Raw genomic sequence first — 19,084 nt, 5'->3', positions numbered from 1 at the left:
ACCCTTCGAGCCTGCCCCGCCATTCAATAAGATCATGGCTGATCTGAAGTGGATCAGTTCCACTGACCCACCTGCTCCCCATAACCCTTAATTCCCTTGTCTATCAGAAATCTATCAACCCGTGATTTAAACATATTCAACGAGGTAGCCTCCACCACTACAATGGGCAGAGAATTCCAGAGATTCACCATCCTCTGAGAGAAGAAGTTCCTCTTCAACCCTGTTCTAAACTGCGCCACCCCCCCCCCCCAACTTATTTTGAGGCTGTGCCCTCTAGTTCTGGTTTCCTTTCTAAGTGGAAAGAATCTCTCTACCTCTACCCTATCTAGCCCCTTCATTATCTTGTAAGACTCTATAAGGTCCCCCCTCAGCCTTCTAAACTCCAACGAGTACAGGCCCAGTCTGTTCAATCTCTCCTCATAAGCTAACCCCCTCATCTCCAGAATCAGCCTGATGAACCTTCTCTGTACTCCCTCCAAGGCCAATATATCCTTTCGCAAATAAGGGGGCCAAAACTACACACAGTACTCCAGCTGCGGCTTCACCAGCACCCTGTACAGGTGCAACAAGACCTCCCTGCTTTTATATTCTATCCCCCTCGTGATAAAGGCCAACATTCCATTTGCCTTCTTGATCACCTGCTGCACCTGCAGGCTGGGTTTTTGCGATTCATGCACAAGGACCCCCAGGTCCCTCTGCACAGAAGCATGCTGCAACTTTTCATCATTTAAATAATATTCCATCCTACTATTATTTCTTCCAAAGTGGATAACCTCACATTTGCTAACATTATACTCCATCTGCCAGGTCCTCGCCCACTCACTCAGCCTATCCAAATCTCTGCAGACTTTCCACGTCCCTCCACGCAATTCGCTTTTCCACTCATCTTCGTGTCCTTACACTCATCTTTGTGTCATCTACATGCGTTGTGTTATTCTGATTTGTGGTGGCACAGTGGTTAGCATTGCTGCCTCACAGCTCCAGGGTCTCAAGTTTGATTCCCGCCTTGGGTGACTGTCTGTGTGGAGTTTGCACGTTCTCCCCATGTCTGCGTGGGTTTCCTCTGGGTGCTCCAGTTTCCTCCCACAGTCCAAAGATGCGTGGGTTATGTTGATTGGCTTGCTAAATTGCCCCTTAGTGTCAGGGGGATTAACACAGTAAATACATGGGGTTACGGGATAGGGCCTGGATGAGATTGCTGTCAGTGTAGGCTAGATGGGCCAAATGGCCTCCTTCTGCACTGTAGGGATTCTATGATTGAACTCAGCGAGGCCCATGAGATTGGCCTCTTGGAGTATGAGCTCCCTGATTGAGGTAATTACTTGTTAGGTACATGAAAGAACTCCCTGATTGAGGTAATCATTGTCCGCCCAGAGACTCTCACCTGTGTAGATAATGAGGAGTGTCAGGTCGACTGTAACTCCAGATTCTGACTTTGTACCTGGAACACTGCTAGGAGTGGAGATAAGTTTGTAAAGAAAGGGAATCTGGTGAAGGAATGCTAGCCTCTGAGGAGTTATTTCAGTTATCTTCTACCAAAAAAGCAAGGAAGCTCCTCTGCTTTTCCTTAAATAGTGAGCGGAATCTTTTAGAGAGAGGGAAAAGAGGGGAAAGAATTGTTACATCACAGGAACAGGCCCTTCGGTCTTCCAAGCCTGCAGCGACCATGCTGTCCATCTAAATTGTAACCTCCTACCCTTCCGGGAGCCATATCCCTCTATTCCCCATCCTATTCATGTATTTGTCAAGATGCTCCTTAAAAGTCACTATCATATCTGCTTCCACAACCTCCCTCAGCACTGTATTCCAGGCACCCAACACCCTGTGTAAATAAACATGCTTCCTACATCTCCTATAAACTTCCCCCTAGTAATTGCCTCAAATTGAGTGGACCACTGAGCTTTACAGCACAGAAAGTGTCTATTCAGTCTATCATGTCAGCACCAGCCATCATGCACCCATCAATTCTAATCCCATTTTCCAGCAGTTAGTCCATAGAGAGTGGTGCAGAGAGAGAGAGAGAGAAAAAGAAAGAAAGGGAGAGAGAAAAAGAAAGAAAGGGAGAGAGAAAAAGAAAGAAAGGGAGAGAGAAAAAGAAAGAAAGGGAGAGAGAAAAAGAAAGAAAGGGAGAGAGAAAAAGAAAGAAAGGGAGAGAGAAAAAGAAAGAAAGGGAGAGAAAGAAAGAGAAAAAAAGAGAAAGAAAGAAAAAAAAGGAGAAAGAAAAAAAAGAGAAAGAAAGAAAGAAAAAGAAACAAAGAGAGACAGAAAGAGGCACAGAGAGAGCACGAGAGAGACACAGGCAGAGCATAAACCCATAACCTTTTGACTCAGAAGCGAGAGTGCCAACCACTGAGCTATGGCTGACACCAATAATCCTGTAATGACCCCAAAATCAGAGCAGCTGCCACAATGCTGGCTTAACATTCAGCACAGCTCACAGATAAAGCTTCACACTTCACACAAGAGCCAACCCATTCACCTCCTTCAGCCAGATGTATTTTGTGGCTTTTCAAGTGGGACAACTGCCTGACAACGCAGATGTAATCTTAAATCACTGACACCTTTTAACCCAGGCAAACAAGTAGCACAAACAACACAGACCATGAAGAGAAATAAATCTCCAGAACATCTGTGTTCATAAGATATAGGAGCAGAATTAGGCCATTCGGCCCAATCGAGTCTGCTCCGCCATTCGATCATGGCTGCCACACTCATGCCCCTTTTCCTGCCTTCTTTCTATAACCCTTCAACCCATTACCAATTAAAAATCTGTCTAACTCCTCCTTAAATTTACTCACTGTCCCAGAGGGGGAGAGAGAGAGAGAGAGAGAAAGAGAGAAAGAGAGAAAGAGAGAGAGAAATGGGAAAGAGTGTGTTGTCAGCATTGCTCTGCATCATGAGCTAGCCATCCAGACAACTGAGCTAACCAACCCCCTTGTTGTATAGCATGATTCTTTATAGACAACAGGACTATTGATTCACGTATCTCAGCAGGGATAGTTCTCTCACCTCAAAGTCAAAAGGTTGTGGCTTTAAGTCCCACTCAGAATGAGCGAGGCTGATACTCCAGTGCAGCACTGAGGGAGGGCTGCAGTTTTGGAGGTGCTGTCTTATCAGATGAAACATTAAGGTTGTCAATCGTAATAAACAGTGGAGCTGCCTCGAAGGGCTGAATGGCCTATGCCTGCCACTGCATTCCTATTTATTACATGGACAGCTCAAATGGCAAACCTACACTGATTTACATTATTAGCCAAGCAACCTGCTGACATTACTGCCTTATAATTGCTCTCAACCATTCATCCTTTCCTGTAGAAAGTTTGATACTTTTACTCTGATTAATTACTGGTCGGTGGAATTTCAGGGCAAGCACCACGGAAGAAGGAAGATAGCCCAGCATTGAAATTTACCTTCATGTGTGTAGTGCGAGTGAGATGTTCATGTCACCATAGACATATGACTGTTTGTATCCAGAATTGCTCCAAAACCCACATCTGTCAAGCGTGTAAACATGACATGCAAGCATGCACTTTGCTTCAGAGGAAAGGACTAGCTGTCAGGCTTATACCAATAAGAGGTGGAGCACTGTCACACTGTATCAGCACCGTGATTCCAGGGCCTCTCCTGGTTTGAGGCGTTACCACAGACTGAAGTTATTTACAACCAGCACGATGATAATCTGCCACTGCAGCAGCGCTGGCTTGCACACTGCTCCGACTGGGGTAACCTCAGCACAAATACCCTCAACTGGAACAAATGAGCTGTGTTAACACCAGTCGAATGCGACTCATTCGTGGATATTTGGTAGGGAGGGGAAAAGGGAGGAAATGGATTTAGTCTGTCAAAGTTGCAAGGTCGAGACGCAATAGAGTGAGTGATAATCAGACAGATTTTCTGGAATACAATAAAACTTCCAGCATCTTCTGTCAAGTGAAATAAAACTAATACGTTGCGGCATAATCTGGCATCACATCATCTAAACTCAGCACATTGATTTGATTTATCACTGTCACATGTATTGGGATACAGTGAAAAGGATTGTTTCTTGCATGCTATACAGACCATTCGTAGGAGGAGAGGGTGCAGAATATAGCGTTGTTATAGTCACAGTTAGGGTATAGAGAAAGATCAGCTTAATATAACGCCGGATTAAAGTCCAACAGGTTTATTTGGAATCATGAGCTTTCGGAGCACTGCTCTTTCATCAGGTGATGAAGGGGCAGTGCTCCAAAAGCTCGTGGTTCCAAATAAACCTGTTGGACTTTAACCTGGTGTTATGAGGCTACTTACTGTGCACACCCCGGTCCAATGCCGACATCTCCACATCATTGCTTAATACAAGGTGTGGAATTTCTGTCAAAGCTCAGCTCCATGCCCACTGATCAGCCCCACGTTTATCATTAATCCTCAGCGGAGACATCCAATAAAGAATTCTAAACACCTCCTCGTACATTATGCAAGGCAATCAATTCAGAAAGACTTATTTCCAAAACCAGAATTCAAGAGCGGCAGAGGCGTTTGCATCTCCCCACTCCACCTCAGTCTTACCCCCGAACCCCAAAGAACAAAGAAAATTACAGCACAGGAACAGGCCCTTCAGCCCTCTAAACCTGTATCGACCATGCTGCCCGACTGAACTAGAACCCCCTACCCTTTCGGGGACCATACCCCTCTATTCCCATCCTATTCATGTGCTTGTCACTAATGGCACTACTGTATCCGCTTCCATTATCTCCCCCGGCAACGAGTTCTGGGTACCCACTATTCTCTGTGTAAAAAAATCTGCTTCATACATCTCCTTTAAACCTTGCCCCTCGCACTTTAAACCTGTTCCCCCTAGTAATTGACTCTTGCACCCTGGGAAAAAGCTTCTGACTATCCCCTCTGTCCATGCCTCTCATAATCTTGTAGACTTCTATCAGGTCACCCCTCAACCTCCATCGTTCCAGTGAGAACAAACCAAGTTTCTCCAACCTCTCCTCATAGCTGATGCCCTCCATACCAGGCAACATCCCGGTAAATCTTTTTTGTACCCTCTCCAAAGCCTCCATATCCTTCTGGTAGTGTGGCGACCAGAATTGAACACTATATTCTAAGTGCAGCATAAGGTTCTAAAAAGCTGCAAAATGACTTGCCAATTTTTAAACACAATGCCCCAGCCAGTGAAAGCAAGCATGCCGTATGCCTTCTTGACTACCTTCTCCACTTACATTGCCACTTTCAGTGACCTGTAAACCCAGGTCACTTTGCTTATCAATGCTCTTAAGAGTTCTGCCATTTACTGTATATTTCCTATCTAAATTTGACCTTGCAAAATGCATTACCTCACATTGGTCCAGATTAAACTCCATCTGCCATCTCTCCGCCCAAGTCTCCAACTGATCTATATCCTGCTGTATCCTCATCGCTATTCGCAAATCCACCAATCTTTGTGTCATTCGCAAACTTACTAATCAATCCAGTTACATTTTCCTCCAATTCATTGATATATGTTACAAACAGCAAAGGTCCCAACACTGACCCCTGAGGAACGCCACTTATCACAACACTCCATTCAGAAACGCACACTTCCGCTGCTACCCTCTGCCTTCTTTGACCGAGCCAGTTTTGTATCTACTTTGCCAGCTCATCTCTGATCCCCTGCAACTTCACCTTCTGCACCATCTGCCACGCGTGACCTTGTCAAAAGTCTTACTGAAGTCCATGAAGTCCACTGCCCTACCCTCAATCATCTTCGTCACTTCCTCGAAAAACTTGATCAAGTTCATGAGAGACGACCTCCCTTTCACAAAACCAAGTTGCCTCTCACTAATAATTTCACTTACTTCCAAGAGGGAATAAACCCTGTCTCGAAGAATCCTCTCCAATAATTTCCCTACCATTGATATAAAGCTCACCAGCCTGTAATTACCTGGATTATTCTTGCTACCTTTCTTAAACGAAGTGTGGCCTAAGAAAAGTGTCTTCTCAGGTCATTTCTTTTCACACTGCTCTCCACAAATACATTGAAGTGCTTTGTGAATGGCTGCCATAAGGAACAGGAGTAGGCATTCAGCCCTTCAAACCTGTTCCGCCATTTAATGAGATCATGGCTGACCCAGCACTCACCAAGTCCGCTTTTCCTCCTTATCTCCGTAAACCTTAATTCCCCGACTGAATTAAACCCATCGATCTCAGCTTTGAAAGCGTTCAGGGTCTCAGCCTCCACAGCTTCCTACGGTAAAGAGTTCCAAAGATTCACCACTCCGAGAGAAGACATTCTTCCTCAAATGATCCACATGCTTTTTTTTTTGACAAGACGACCTTGTACTTCTGCAATAAAAGAGACTGGTCCTGTTCTTTTACACAATTTTGCCAGCCACCCTTGTCAGTCCTGCTGCAAAGTTCCTGGCCAAAACTAAATCACCAACTTGGAAAACTTTGTCCCTTTTACCTCGAGTCATGGTTTTCTTGATGGGAGGTTTACCTAACCTCTGTTCATCCTGCCAAATCCGGGAATACCAAATCCAAAACGGGTCAGTAAGTGGCGTCCCATGAGTAATTCAGCTGGCGTTAATCCCCGTGGTCACATTTCTTGGCAACACGAAACATAAAGGCAAATGTCTATGAACTTGCTTTTTCCGTGATGATTTGAATGTTCGTACAGCTCCTTCTGCTAACCCACTGGAAGACGAGTGGCAAGGGAATGAACCAACATGGTGAATGTCGTTTGACTAAATGAATTTCCAAAACTCCTCTGCTGTGAATGCTGCACCGTTCTCTGACACTAAGACCGCTGGGATTCCACTGATGGAAACAATCTGCCTCAACTTGTCGATGGCGGCCATAGACCTTGCCAATTGGACATCGTCATTTGGAATGTGCGCCCAACAGGATGAGGAAGATATGCCCCATGAATGGTCTTGTGAAGTTTATGCGTAGTCTTGACCAAGGCCTACCCAGCCAATCCCATTGATGCATATTCACCAATGGCAATGACAACCCAGACACTGGTTGACCATTCTTTTGATTTCTTTATCGATGCCTAGCCACAAAACATAACTTCAGGCCAGTGCTTTCATCCTTTGTCCTGGGTGTGTGCCATGCAATTCTTGTAATAAAAGCCATCACCCCTGGGGTGGAACTGTAATATGAGCCGCCCCGCCCCCCCACAATAACATGCCGCCCTGACATTATCTCCAGCCGTGCTGCTGGTAAGGTGCAAGATACTCTGACTTATCGCCACCCTTGCATCACCTTCCTCTTAACTTTCCATAGAATCGGGTTCCTTTGGGTCCATGTTCTCATATGAATAACTGAGACTGGCAAAAGGTCAGATGCAGCACCGACACTATTTCTCGTGGTACCGGTGGTGAAGGCACCGTCTGCAGCAGAGGTAAGCGGATGAGTACATCCGCGTCCAATACTTTCGTTTCTGGCCTATGAAGGAAAGAGTAGCTGTATGCACCTCGCAGAGTCCATCTCTGCACCCTCACAATGGTATTTGGTGGCACTGGTTTGTCCTCTTTGAATAAACCCAACAAAGGGTGAGATCTGATACTATGGATAAAACGTCTACCTTATATATATTAATGAAACATTTTCACTGCATAAGTCATGGCCAGACTTTCTTTGTTTATCTGAGAAACCTTTTCACAGCATCTGATAAAAGTTCTTGACACAAACGGAACTGACATTTTGTGGGACAAGTCTGCTCCCATATAGTGATGCATCACAGGTAACGATCAATGATTTGGTTGGATCTAAGCACACACAGTGCTGATGACTGGAAGGCTTGTTTCACTTTTGCAAATTCCTCCTTTTTGTGCTTCCCACTATTTCTTTTACAGATTTATCATTCTTTCTGGCTGTATCACAGCTTGGTAAGGCTCCTGCTCTGCCCAAGACTGCAAAAAGCTACAAACGGTCGTGAATGTAGCCCAATACATCACGCAAACCAGCCTCCCGTCCATTGACACTGTCTACACTTCCCACTGCCTCGGAAAAGCAGCCAGCATAATTAAGGACCCCACACATTCTCTCTTCTACCTTCTTCCCACAGGAGAAAGCTACAAAAGCCTGAAGTCACGGACCAACTGATTCAAGAACCGCTTCTTCCCTGCTGCCGTCAGACTTTTGAATGGACCTACCTCGCATTAAGTTGATCTTTCTCTACACCACAGCAATGACTGTAACACTACATTTCACTGTATGCTAATACACGTGACAATGGTAAATCAAATCCCATCACTGATGTTTCTTCAAAAGCTGGTGGTGGGCTAAAATTGTAGACACATTTTGTAAGAATCTGCTATAATAACTCGCCATTCGTAGGAACGATTTTAACTCCAATACATTTTTAGGTTGTGGTACTTGCTTAATTGTTTCAACTTTATCCTCCAAAGGATGTCAGCCTTTAGCAGCGACCCTGAAACCCAGGTATGTAACTTCATTCACCTGGAAAGTGCGTCTATCTCAGTTCAAACAGACGCACCCTTCTTTAAATCTTCATATAACTTCCTCTTAAGCTCGCCTTGTGCTACTCAGCTGATTCTCCTGTAATTACGACATTGTCCAGATTTACCACTCTGTAAGGAATTCCCTGGAATCAACTTTCCATCATATGCTGGAAAATGGCACAGGCCAGTGAGACTCCAGGAGGTTAAACGTGTGTACTTGGATAACCCTTTCTGGGTGTTGACGGTAACTAACTGGGAATCTTCATCCAACTCCAGCTGCTGTGACTGGGATGTAACTCAGAGGAAGTAAGGCCCCCTGCTAATTTGGTGTGGAGGCCTTCAATTCTACAAAGGGGGTATGTATCTATCTAAGCTCTTCGATTTACACTAAGTTTATAAACCCCACAGTTTCTTACAATGTGATCTGGTTTGTGAACAGGGACTTTGGGTGTAGGCCATTCAGGGATGTGTACAAGTTGTATGACACCCAAGTCTTCCAGTCTCCCAAGCCCCACTTCTACCTTATGAAGCACATAAGACACTGGGTGAGCCGAAAGGAATTTTGGCATTGCCTCAGGATTCAAACAGATCTTGGCTTTAGCTCATTATTCATCCCAGTTCCTTTTGGTCTGCATCGAGTCAATTTGCACAGTAAAAATCTTAAAAACCTCCGTCCTGAATGCGTGCTATCCCCAACCAGTCTCATTTTACTGCTTCCAGCAGTCTCCAACTCAGGAGGCCAGGGGAGGTGACGGCCTAGTGGTATTGTCACTAAATTATTAATCCAAAAACTCAGCTAATGTTCTGGGGACATGGGTTCGAATCCTGCCACAGCAGATGGTGGAATTTGAATTCAATTTAAAAAAATCTGGACTTAAGAATCTACTGATGATCATGAAACCATTGTCGATTGTTGGAAAACCCATCTGGTTCTTTAGGGAAGGAAATATGCTGTCCTTACCCAGTCTGGCCTCCAAGTAACTCCAGAGCTACAGCAATGTGGTTGACTCTCAACTGCCCTCCAAGGGCAACTAGGGATGGGTAATAAATGCTGGCCAGCCAGCAACGCCCACGGCCCACGAATAAATTTTAAAAAAGTCTGTGACTCTCAATCATTAGAACAGGTAGTCAAGTTGTTTGGTTTCTGTACAAAACTGTAACAGTAGCCCACCCTACTGCCTTCAGATTCTCCTGTATAGGTCGACAAAATAGCTCTTGAATCACTCGATCAAGGGTCGCAGGCTTTAAGGTATCAGAATGCCTGCTCCCCTATGACCGTGGCCAAGGATCTTGTGCCGATTTCCCTTTTAAGAGATCTTTCGTTGACTATTAAAGTTATTTCTATAGGATACACCTCATTGAGCAGGAGCTGATTTAAAGGTCTATGACGCAGGTCTCTTGTTGGGTTCCTCATCCAGATTTTTTAAACCGAGTTAAACTAACCTTTATCGTTTGTGCGTTCTGTTCTGACTGCTTCATTCTGCACCACGCTTATAAATGAATTTCCTTTTAAAGGTGGCCTCTCTGGTACACTGTACAGTTGCAGCAATACCTCTTTACTCTTATACTCCAGCCCCCTTGAACTAACAGTCTCCTGCTGGAATGCTCATTACCCTCCCTCCAGCTGACAAAGGGATGCTCTGGACCAATGTGACCTTTATTCCCACGGCTCCTGATACCATCTGAATTCCACAATGCATCACAGTTTTGCAGCGCATTGCAACTCTGCCGGCTGCCGAACAACACTCCTTCCATCATTACAATCAGTTCGTTAGTATTTGATGGTTATGAAAGACAACGTTTTAAATGAAGATTGAAATGAATCTGCCAACTTGATGGAGGCATAGATAATTATAATTAGCAATGCCTGCCTATCTTTGCTCAGAGGCTTGTTCGGCAGACAGGCTCAGATAATAATCACCACAAAGTCAGACCCTCATTCATTGGAAAAATGAACATCAAAATGCAAATTTTAATCATAAGCTGTACAACCTGAACCTATTCATGGAAGTTGGTTTAGCGAGTGTGCAGGTATCATGTGTGCATTTAACCAAGCTAAACAATGTAAAAAGATGCAATCAGCATCAGTTTCTCTTTTCTTTTAGTTTATTTATTAGGGTCACAAGTAGGCTTACATTAACACCACAATGAAGTTACTGTGAGAATCCCTGAGTCGCCACACTCTGGCGCCTGTTTGGAAACACTGAGGGGTTGATTCAGCGTGGCCAACACACCTAACCAGCACGTCTTTCGAACTGTGGTAGGAAACAGAAGCACCTGGAGGAAACCCACGCAGACGTGGGGAGAACATGCAGACTCTGGACAGACAGCGACCCAAGCCGAGAATCAAATCTGAGGCCCTGGCGCTGTGAGGCAATAGTGCTGACCACTGTTCCACCGGCTTTGGTGTAACTTCACAGCCATTTGATAGGGTACATCTCAAGTATCTGGTCGATTTTCCTAATCAAGGACGAAACAGCTCAAAAGGTTATAAAAGGCAGATGGATCAGTGGGCAAATACACCAGAACATGCCAGACATATCCCATGGCTGATCCTTAAGTTTCTTTATCGAGCGAGTTGATGAGGACACAATGGAAGACCCACAGACCATCTCAAGATGCCTCACCTTGGAAACGAGAGAATGACAGGTCAATCAGGGTTCTTGTTCCACAACACAAGCAAACGTGCACATGCACACATACCCACTTTGTTTTGTTCATTCATGGGATTGGGCATCTTCTGACTGGCCCAGCATTTTTTGCCCATTCCTAATTGACCTTGAACTGAGTGGCCTGCTGGGCAATTTCAGAGAGCAACTCAGAGTCAACCACACACAACAAAACCAGAACATTCTGGAAGATCTCGGAAGATCTGACAGCGTCTGTGGAGAGAGAATAGAGCCAACATTGAGTCAGCCCAACTCTGACAAAGGGTCATCTTGACTTGAAACACTGGCTCTGTTCTCTCACCATAGATGCTGTCAGATCTTCTGGCATTTTCTGTTTTTGTTTCAGATTCCAGCATCCACAGTAACTTACTTTTATAAAAAAGAGTCAACCACATTGTTGTGGCTCTGGGGTCACACATAGGCCAGACCAGGTAAGGACAGCAGATTTCCTTCCCTAAAAGGACATTAGTGAACCAGATTGATTTTTACGACAATTGACAATGGTTTCAGAAAGTCAAATTTCACCATCTGCCGCAGTGGGATTCGAACTTGGATCCTTGGGTTTCCGGATTACTAGTAAAAATGCCACTGTGCCAGTGCCCCACCCCTATAACTCCTGGATCCATACACCATCAAGACCAGTTGGACAGAGGTACCAGCAGGCTGCCAGAACCTCTGCTAAATTAAATGGCAGGAACAGGAAAAACACTAGAGCAGCACCTTTCAAATTCAATTGTCGAATCCAAATATACAGCAAACTTGCAGTCATTAACTGCTGTTTATATTTAATTTACAGCTGAATATTCCAGCTACAAAAAAAAGCCATTACTTCAAATATAATTTAGACTGACTGCACCAACACACTTCAAAGTTCTAAAGCAATTAGGCAATAAAGTACCATATCACAATGCACACAAGTGGAAACCTATACAGCACAGATAATTATTAAATGTAAAATATTTATGTTGTAGGATTACACTGCAATTTAACTCACATTTCCTTTAATATGTAACAGAAACGCTCTTCCCTCCCATCTTTTGCACGTACAAATTGTAATATATATCATAGTTATTGTATGGTATAGGGTTGCAGGGTGACGCATAGGGCAGGACGGTGGCACAGTGGTTAGCACTGCGGTTAGCACTGCTGCCTCACAGCACCAGGGACCCAGGTTCAATTCTGGCCTCAGGTCACAGTCTGTGCGAAGTGTGCACTTTCTCCCCGTACCTGTGCAGGTTTCCTCCCACCGTCCAAAGATAAGTGGGTTAGGTGGATTGGCCTTGTTAAATTGACCCCCAAGTGTCAGGGGAATGGCAGGGTAAATGTGTGGAGTTACGGGAACAGGGCCAGGGTGCAAATGTATGCGGTACAGACTTGATAGGCCGACTGGCCTCCTTCTGTTGTGTGGGAATTCTATGTTCTATAGATGTCTCTGAGTGGTATTATTGCTAGACTATCAATCCATAAACTCAGCTAACATTCTGGGCACTGGTTTCGAATCCTGCCACAGCAGGTGATGAAATTTAAATTCAATTTAAAAAATCTGGGATTAAGAATCTACTGATGATCATGTCAATTGCCAGATAAAGCCATTTGGTTCTCTGATGTCCTTTAGGGAAAGAAATCTGCCATCCTTATATGACCTGGCCTACATTATGACTCCAAAGCCACAGCAACGTGGTTGACTCTCAACTGCCCTCCCAGAGTAACTAGGGATGGGCAATAAATGCTAGCCAGCCAGCATGTCCCATGAATGAATAAAAAAGGTTGGCAACATAATGGCAGGCTTTGTGATGCTGTGAAGCTGGCATCGTAATCAAAACATCAGTCTTGGGAGGAGTAGACCAGTCGGGTCTTCGAGCTTGCTTCGCCACTCAATAAGATCATGGCTGATGAGTTGTGGTCCCAACTCCACTTTCTTGCCTTTCCCGCACCCCCACCATAATCCTTCACTCCCTCGTCTAACAAAAATCTATCAACTCCACCCTGAACAATGACCTAGCCCCTGTTGCCTCCTTGATTTGATCTATTATTGTCACATGTATTAACATACAGCGAAAAGCATTCTTTCTTGCGCACTATACAGACAAAACATACCGCTCATAGAGAAGGAAATGAGAGAGTGTAGAATATAGTATTACAGTCACAGCTAGGGTGTAGAGAAAGATCAACTTAATGCCAAGTAAGTCCATTCAAAAGTCTGAAGGCAGCAGGGAAGAAGCTGTTCTTGAGTCACAACTTCAGACTTTTGTATCTTTTTCCTGAAGGAAGAAGGTGGAAAAGAGAACATCCAGGCAGCGTGGGGTCCATAATTATGCTGGCTGCTTTGCCAAGGCAGCGGGAAGTGTAAACAGAGTCATGGATGGGAGGTTGGTTTGCGTGATAGATTGGGCTACATTCACAACTGTTTGTAGTCCCTTGCGGTCTTGGGTAGAGCAGGAGCCATACCAAGCTGTGATACAACCAGAAAGAATGCTTTCTATGGTGCATCTGTAAATTTTGGAGAGATTCGTAGCTAACATGCCAAATTTCCTTAGTCTTCTGAGAAAGTAGAGGCGTTGGTGGGCTTTCTTAACTATAGTGTCAGCATGGAAGGGCCAGGACAGGTTGTTGGTGATCCGGACACCTAAAAATTTGAAGCTCTCAACTCTTTCTACTTCATCCCCGTAGACAGGGGCATGATCTCCTTTATGCTTTCTGAAGTCGATGACAATCTCCTTCATTTTGTGGCTATTGAGGGAGAGATTATTGTTACCGCATCAGTTCACCAGATTCTCTGTGTCATTCCTGTACTCTGACCACCTCCCCCCCACCCCGCCCCAGAGGGGAATTTGGCCACACAGTCATAGATGCATAAGGAGTACGGTAGGGAGCTGGGAACACAGCGTTGTGGGGCACCGGTGTTGAGGATGATCATGGACTCGGTGTTGTTGCCTGTCCTCACTGATTATGGTCTGCGAGTTAGGAAGTTTGGGATCCAGTTGCAGAGGGAGGTGCCATGGGAATAATAGGGTTGAAGGCTGAGCTGTAGTCAATAAATAAGAGTCTGACATAGGTATCCTTGTTATCTAGGCATTCCAGGGTTGAATACAGGGCCAGGGAAATGGCACCTGTTGCGGTGGTAGGCAAACTGTAGTGGATCCAGGAGGCTGGAAGTGATTCATGCCATGACTAACCTTTCAAAGCCCTTCATAAATGATGGATGACAGAGCCATGGCCAATAGTTATTAAGGCACGCTGTTTGGTTTTTCTTAGATATTGGAATGATGGTCAGCTTCTTGAAGCAGATAGAGACCTCAGATTGTTATAAAAAGAGGTTGAAGTTGTCTGTGAACGCCCAGCCAGCTGATCCACACAGGATCTGTGTGCACATCTGGGCACCCCATCTGGGCCAGTCGCTTTCGTGGGTTGACCTTCGAAAAGGCTGCTCTGACATCTGCAGTGGTGACCCCAGATACAGGTTCATCCAGGACTTCCAGGATGAAGGACATGCTCTCGCTGATCTCTTGCTCAAAATGGACTTAGAATGCATTGAGCTCATCAGGGAGGGGTGCATTGGCGCTGGCAATGTTACATGCCTTCATCTTGTAAGCTGTTATGTCTTACAGACCTTGCCAGAGTTAGTGTGGCTAGCCTGGGACTCCAGTTTGGTCTGGTACTGTCTTTTAGCATCTTTGATGGGTCTCCTTAGGTCATGTCTGGCTTTCTTGTATAGGTCAGGGTCACCTGACTTGAATGCTTCAGACATGGATTTCAGCAAGCAGTGGAAATCCCTGTTCATCCATGGTTTCCAGTTGGGGAACACACAGATTTGCTTCTTTGGCACAGTCTTCTACACATTTATTGATGAAGTCATTTACTGCAGTGAATTCTGGAGTGACTTCTCTTCTGGGGAAGAGAATTCCTCAAATGGCCCTCAGAAAAACAAAATTTTCCTCATCTCGGACTTAAAAGAGAGACAACTTATTCTTAAACTGTACCCCCACTTCCCCTCAATTCTAGTCTCTCCCAGAGAAAAGACCCTCCAGGTATCCACCCTGTCAAGGCCCTTCAGGGTCATATGTTTCAATCACCTCTCATTCTTCTAAACTCCAATGGATAAAGGCCCAACCTGTCTTCATGAGGCAAGTCCTTCATCCCAGGAACAAGTCAAATAAATCTTCCCTGAACTGCATCTAGTGCAATTATATCCTTTTTCAAACAGGGAGACCAAGGTCATACACAGTATTCCAGATGTGGTCTCACTTAGGTCCTGTACAGCTGCAGAAAAAAGGTCATGAACAAAGCCCAGCCCATCATTCAAACCAATCTCCCATCCATTGAGAGTCTACACTTCTCACTGCCTTGAAAAAGCAGCCATCATAATCAAGGATCCCACGCTGCCCCAGACAAGCTTTCTTCCATTTTCCTCCGTCAGGAAAAAGATACAAAAGTCTGAGGTCCTGTCCCAACCAACTCAAGAACAGCTTTTTCCCTGCTGCCATCAGACTTCTAAATGGACCTACCCTGCGTCAAATTGATCTTTCTCAACACCCTAGCTAAGACTGTAACACTACATTCTGCACCCTCTCCTTTACTTCGCTAGGCATGGTATGCTTTGTCTGTATAGCACTCAAGACATAATACTTTTCACTGTATGCTAATACACGTAACAACAATAAATCAGCCTGCATACTAACACTGTGCGGTTCACCTGCCAGGATCCCTGTGTACATCAGCATTCTGCACACTCTCCATTTAATTAACATACAGCTTTTATAAGCTTCCCAAAGTGCTTCATTTTTTCCCACATTATACTCTTTCTGCCTTTTTTTTGTCAGTTCCATTAACCTATCAACATCCTATTTCTGGGCATCATTGACAAATTTATCTGCCATTCATTCAGTCCCTTCATCCGAGTCACAGATACAGATGGGAAATTTTTTTTTATTCGTTTGTGGGACATGGGCGTCACTGGTTGGCCAACATTTATTGCCCATCCCTAGTTGCCTGAGGGCAGTTGAGAGTCAACCACATTGCTGTAGGTCTGGGGTCACATGTAGACCAGACCAGGTAAAGACAGCAGATTTCCTTCCCTGGAGGACATCAGTGAACCAGATGGGTTTTTCCCCCACAATCGACAATGGTTTCATGGTCATTAGCAGATTCTTAATGCCAAATACTTCTTATTGAATTCAAATTTCACCATCTGTTGTGGCGGGATTCGAACCCTGGTCCCCGGAACATTTGCTAAGTTTCTGGAATAGTGGTCTGGCAATAATATCATGAGGCCCTCGCTCTCTCCCCTCTCCCACCACCACCACCCCCACCCCCACCCCTCCAATAGGGCCCCAGCAGCAATAGTGGCACTCCACAAGTTACAGCTTGCCTACCTGAAAAAGACCCATTCATTCCTACTCTCTGTGTTCTGGTTAGCTGACCAATCCTCTATCCCTGCAGATATGTTATTCCCCATATCATGTGCTCTTACTTTGTATAATAAGTTTTGATGTGACAACTTACCAAATGCCCTGAAAGTCAGGAGAGATATCTCAGCTAGTGTATTAACGTGCAGGAGTCAGAAAATGTATTTTCATTGCACCTACCAGCACTTTTGCAAAGTGACAAGAACTCATTTCCCAAGCAAAATAAATGGAAATAACCCAATCAGATTTTATGCCTCTGAAAGCTGAAGAAATGACAGTGCCAGAGAAGATGCTGCTGTCAGAGTGCTTCTCTCCTAAGCATCAGTCTGCGAATAATGAGGCAGGCCCAGGATTGAAAAAAGGCCAAGAACAACTGTGTACCAGAACTTAACAGTGACATACATTTCCAATGCAGCGATCGTCATGACATTCAGACTTGAGCGAGAAAACTGATAGAGACAGGTGATGAGGTTGGAGGGGGGAAAGAAGGGTATGGGGGGGGGGGGGGGGGGGCTGTGAGGGTAGGCACCAGGGTGGTCAGCAATTGGGAGTAGATGAAGGTGAAGGGGAAAAATTCAGAGTGATGCTCTGCGTCGGGTCAGGGTATAGGGATCGTGACGTGGTGGGCAAATGTGGCAGAGAGAGGTAGGTAAATCGGGGAAGTTGGGGTTGAGGGAGATGCGGGGGCATCCCTGTGGGGGGAGGGTGGGTACATCCATGGGGGGGGGTGGGGTGGGTACATCCATTGGGGGGGGGGTGGGGTGGGTACATCCAGGGTGGGGGGGGGTGGGGTGGGTACATCCATGGGGGGGGGGGGTGGGGTGGGTACATCCATGGGGGGGGGGGGTGGGGTGGTACATCCATGGGGGGTGGGGTACATCCATGGGGGGGGGGGGGGGGTGGGTACATCCATGGGGGGGGGGGGGTGGGGTGGGTACATCATTGGGGGGGTGGGGTGGGGGTGGGTACATCCATGGGGGGGGGGGGTGGGTGGGTACATCCATGGGGGGGGGGGGGGGGGGGTGGGTGGGTACATCCATGGGGGGGGGGGGGTGGGGTGGGTACATCCATGGGGGGGGGGACATCATGGGGGGGGGGGGGGGTACATCCATGGGGGGGGGGGGGTACATCCATGGGGGGGGGGGGGTACATCCATGGGGGGGGGGGGTACATCCATGGGGGGGGGGTACATCCATGGGGGGGGGGGTACATCCATGGGGGGGGGGGGGTACATCCATGGGGGGGGGGGTACATCCATGGGGGGGGGGGGTACATCCATGGGGGGGGGGGGGTACATCCATGGGGGGGGGGGTACATCATGGGGGGGGGGGTACATCCATGGGGGGGGGGGTACATCCATGGGGGGGGGGGTGGGGTGGGTACATCCATGGGGGGGGGGTGGGGTGGGTACATCCATGGGGGGGGGGTGGGGGTGGGTACATCCATGGGGGGGGGGGTACATCCATGGGGGGGGGGGGTACATCCATGGGGGGAGGGGGGTACATCCATGGGGGGGGGGTACATCCATGGGGGGGGGGGTACATCCATGGGGGGGGGGGGTACATCATGGGGGGGGGGTACATCCATGGGGGGGGGGGGTACATCCATGGGGGGGGGGGGTACATCCATGGGGGAGGGGGGACCTGGGGGTTACATCCATGGTGGGGGGGTACATCCATGGGTGGGGGGTACATCCATGGGGGGGGGGGTACTCCATGGGGGGGGGGGGTACATCCATGGGGGGGGGTGAAATGTGTCTCTATGGTGTGGTTTCTCTGGGGGTGGGGGGATGATGTCTCTATGGGGCGGGGGTGGTGTCTCTAGGTGTGGGTGTGTGTGTGCGCCATGGGCAGCCTCCCTCTCCCCCGGGTTACCTCCTTCTGTTTGGGGTCTTGCGGGTAGACGTCCGGGGGGCCGAGCCGGGGCCGCTTGAGCGGCCGCTCTTCGTAGCTGAGGAGCCGAACGCCGCCATCCCCTCCCTGAGCCTCCGCCTCAGAAAGCAGCAGAGTTTGCAGCCGGCTTCCCACAATCCTTTAGCTGATCCCTCTCAGCTTTTAAAGACAGAATGAGAAAAATAAAAATTAAATTAAAAATCCAAAATCACCCTGCTGCACACATAAAACCAGAGACAACAGTGCCCAACTTCACGTGCAAAGATAATGTCAGATAAATCACACAGCCCTCACCAAGTTACTACTGTATCAGGTGCACTCAAATTCTGTTGAAATACAGATTACATTCACAAATATTGTATTTATATCTGATTTAAATGTGGTTTGTATGGATTTCTCTGAAATTAAATCTCTTGACTTGTCCCCCTGATGTTGTGAGATGCTACATTCTATCTGTCAGAATCCACTCAGTATCTCTTTGAGATTGTCACCAATTGGACATTTTTTATTCCTTTCCCCACTCTAGCATCTCAGGATATATTGTCTCAGTTGATTGATACAAAAAGTATTCATTGCAAAGGGCCAGTAAGAGAGATGGCAAATAACATTCGACTAACAACTCTCTCAATTGGGTTTTGCCCCCTTCTTTCCAATGAGGTAACATTTTTTTAAATTTATTA

At 46.5% G+C, this 19,084-nt stretch overlaps 1 protein-coding gene across 1 annotated transcript in view; it reads right to left on the bottom strand.

The window, feature by feature from the left end:
* The window catches only part of LOC145341129 (mediator of RNA polymerase II transcription subunit 12-like protein), a 564,757-nt gene extending 546,273 nt beyond the window's left edge, over positions 1 to 18,484 (bottom strand). Inside the window, 2 exon segments of the mRNA XM_080186002.1 lie at positions 18,387 to 18,469; positions 18,472 to 18,484. Of these exon segments, the coding sequence (XP_080042128.1) occupies positions 18,387 to 18,469; positions 18,472 to 18,484 (96 nt within the window).
* Between the last annotated feature and the right edge of the window lie 600 nt (positions 18,485 to 19,084).

The sequence above is a fragment of the Carcharhinus amblyrhynchos genome, chromosome 3 (assembly GCF_965287045.1).
Source record: "Carcharhinus amblyrhynchos chromosome 3, sCarAmb.v2.hapA, whole genome shotgun sequence".
Classification (NCBI taxonomy): Eukaryota; Metazoa; Chordata; class Chondrichthyes; order Carcharhiniformes; family Carcharhinidae; genus Carcharhinus; species Carcharhinus amblyrhynchos.
The sequence above is the reverse complement of the archived record's forward strand: the minus strand, read 5'-3'. Positions and strand labels throughout refer to the sequence as shown.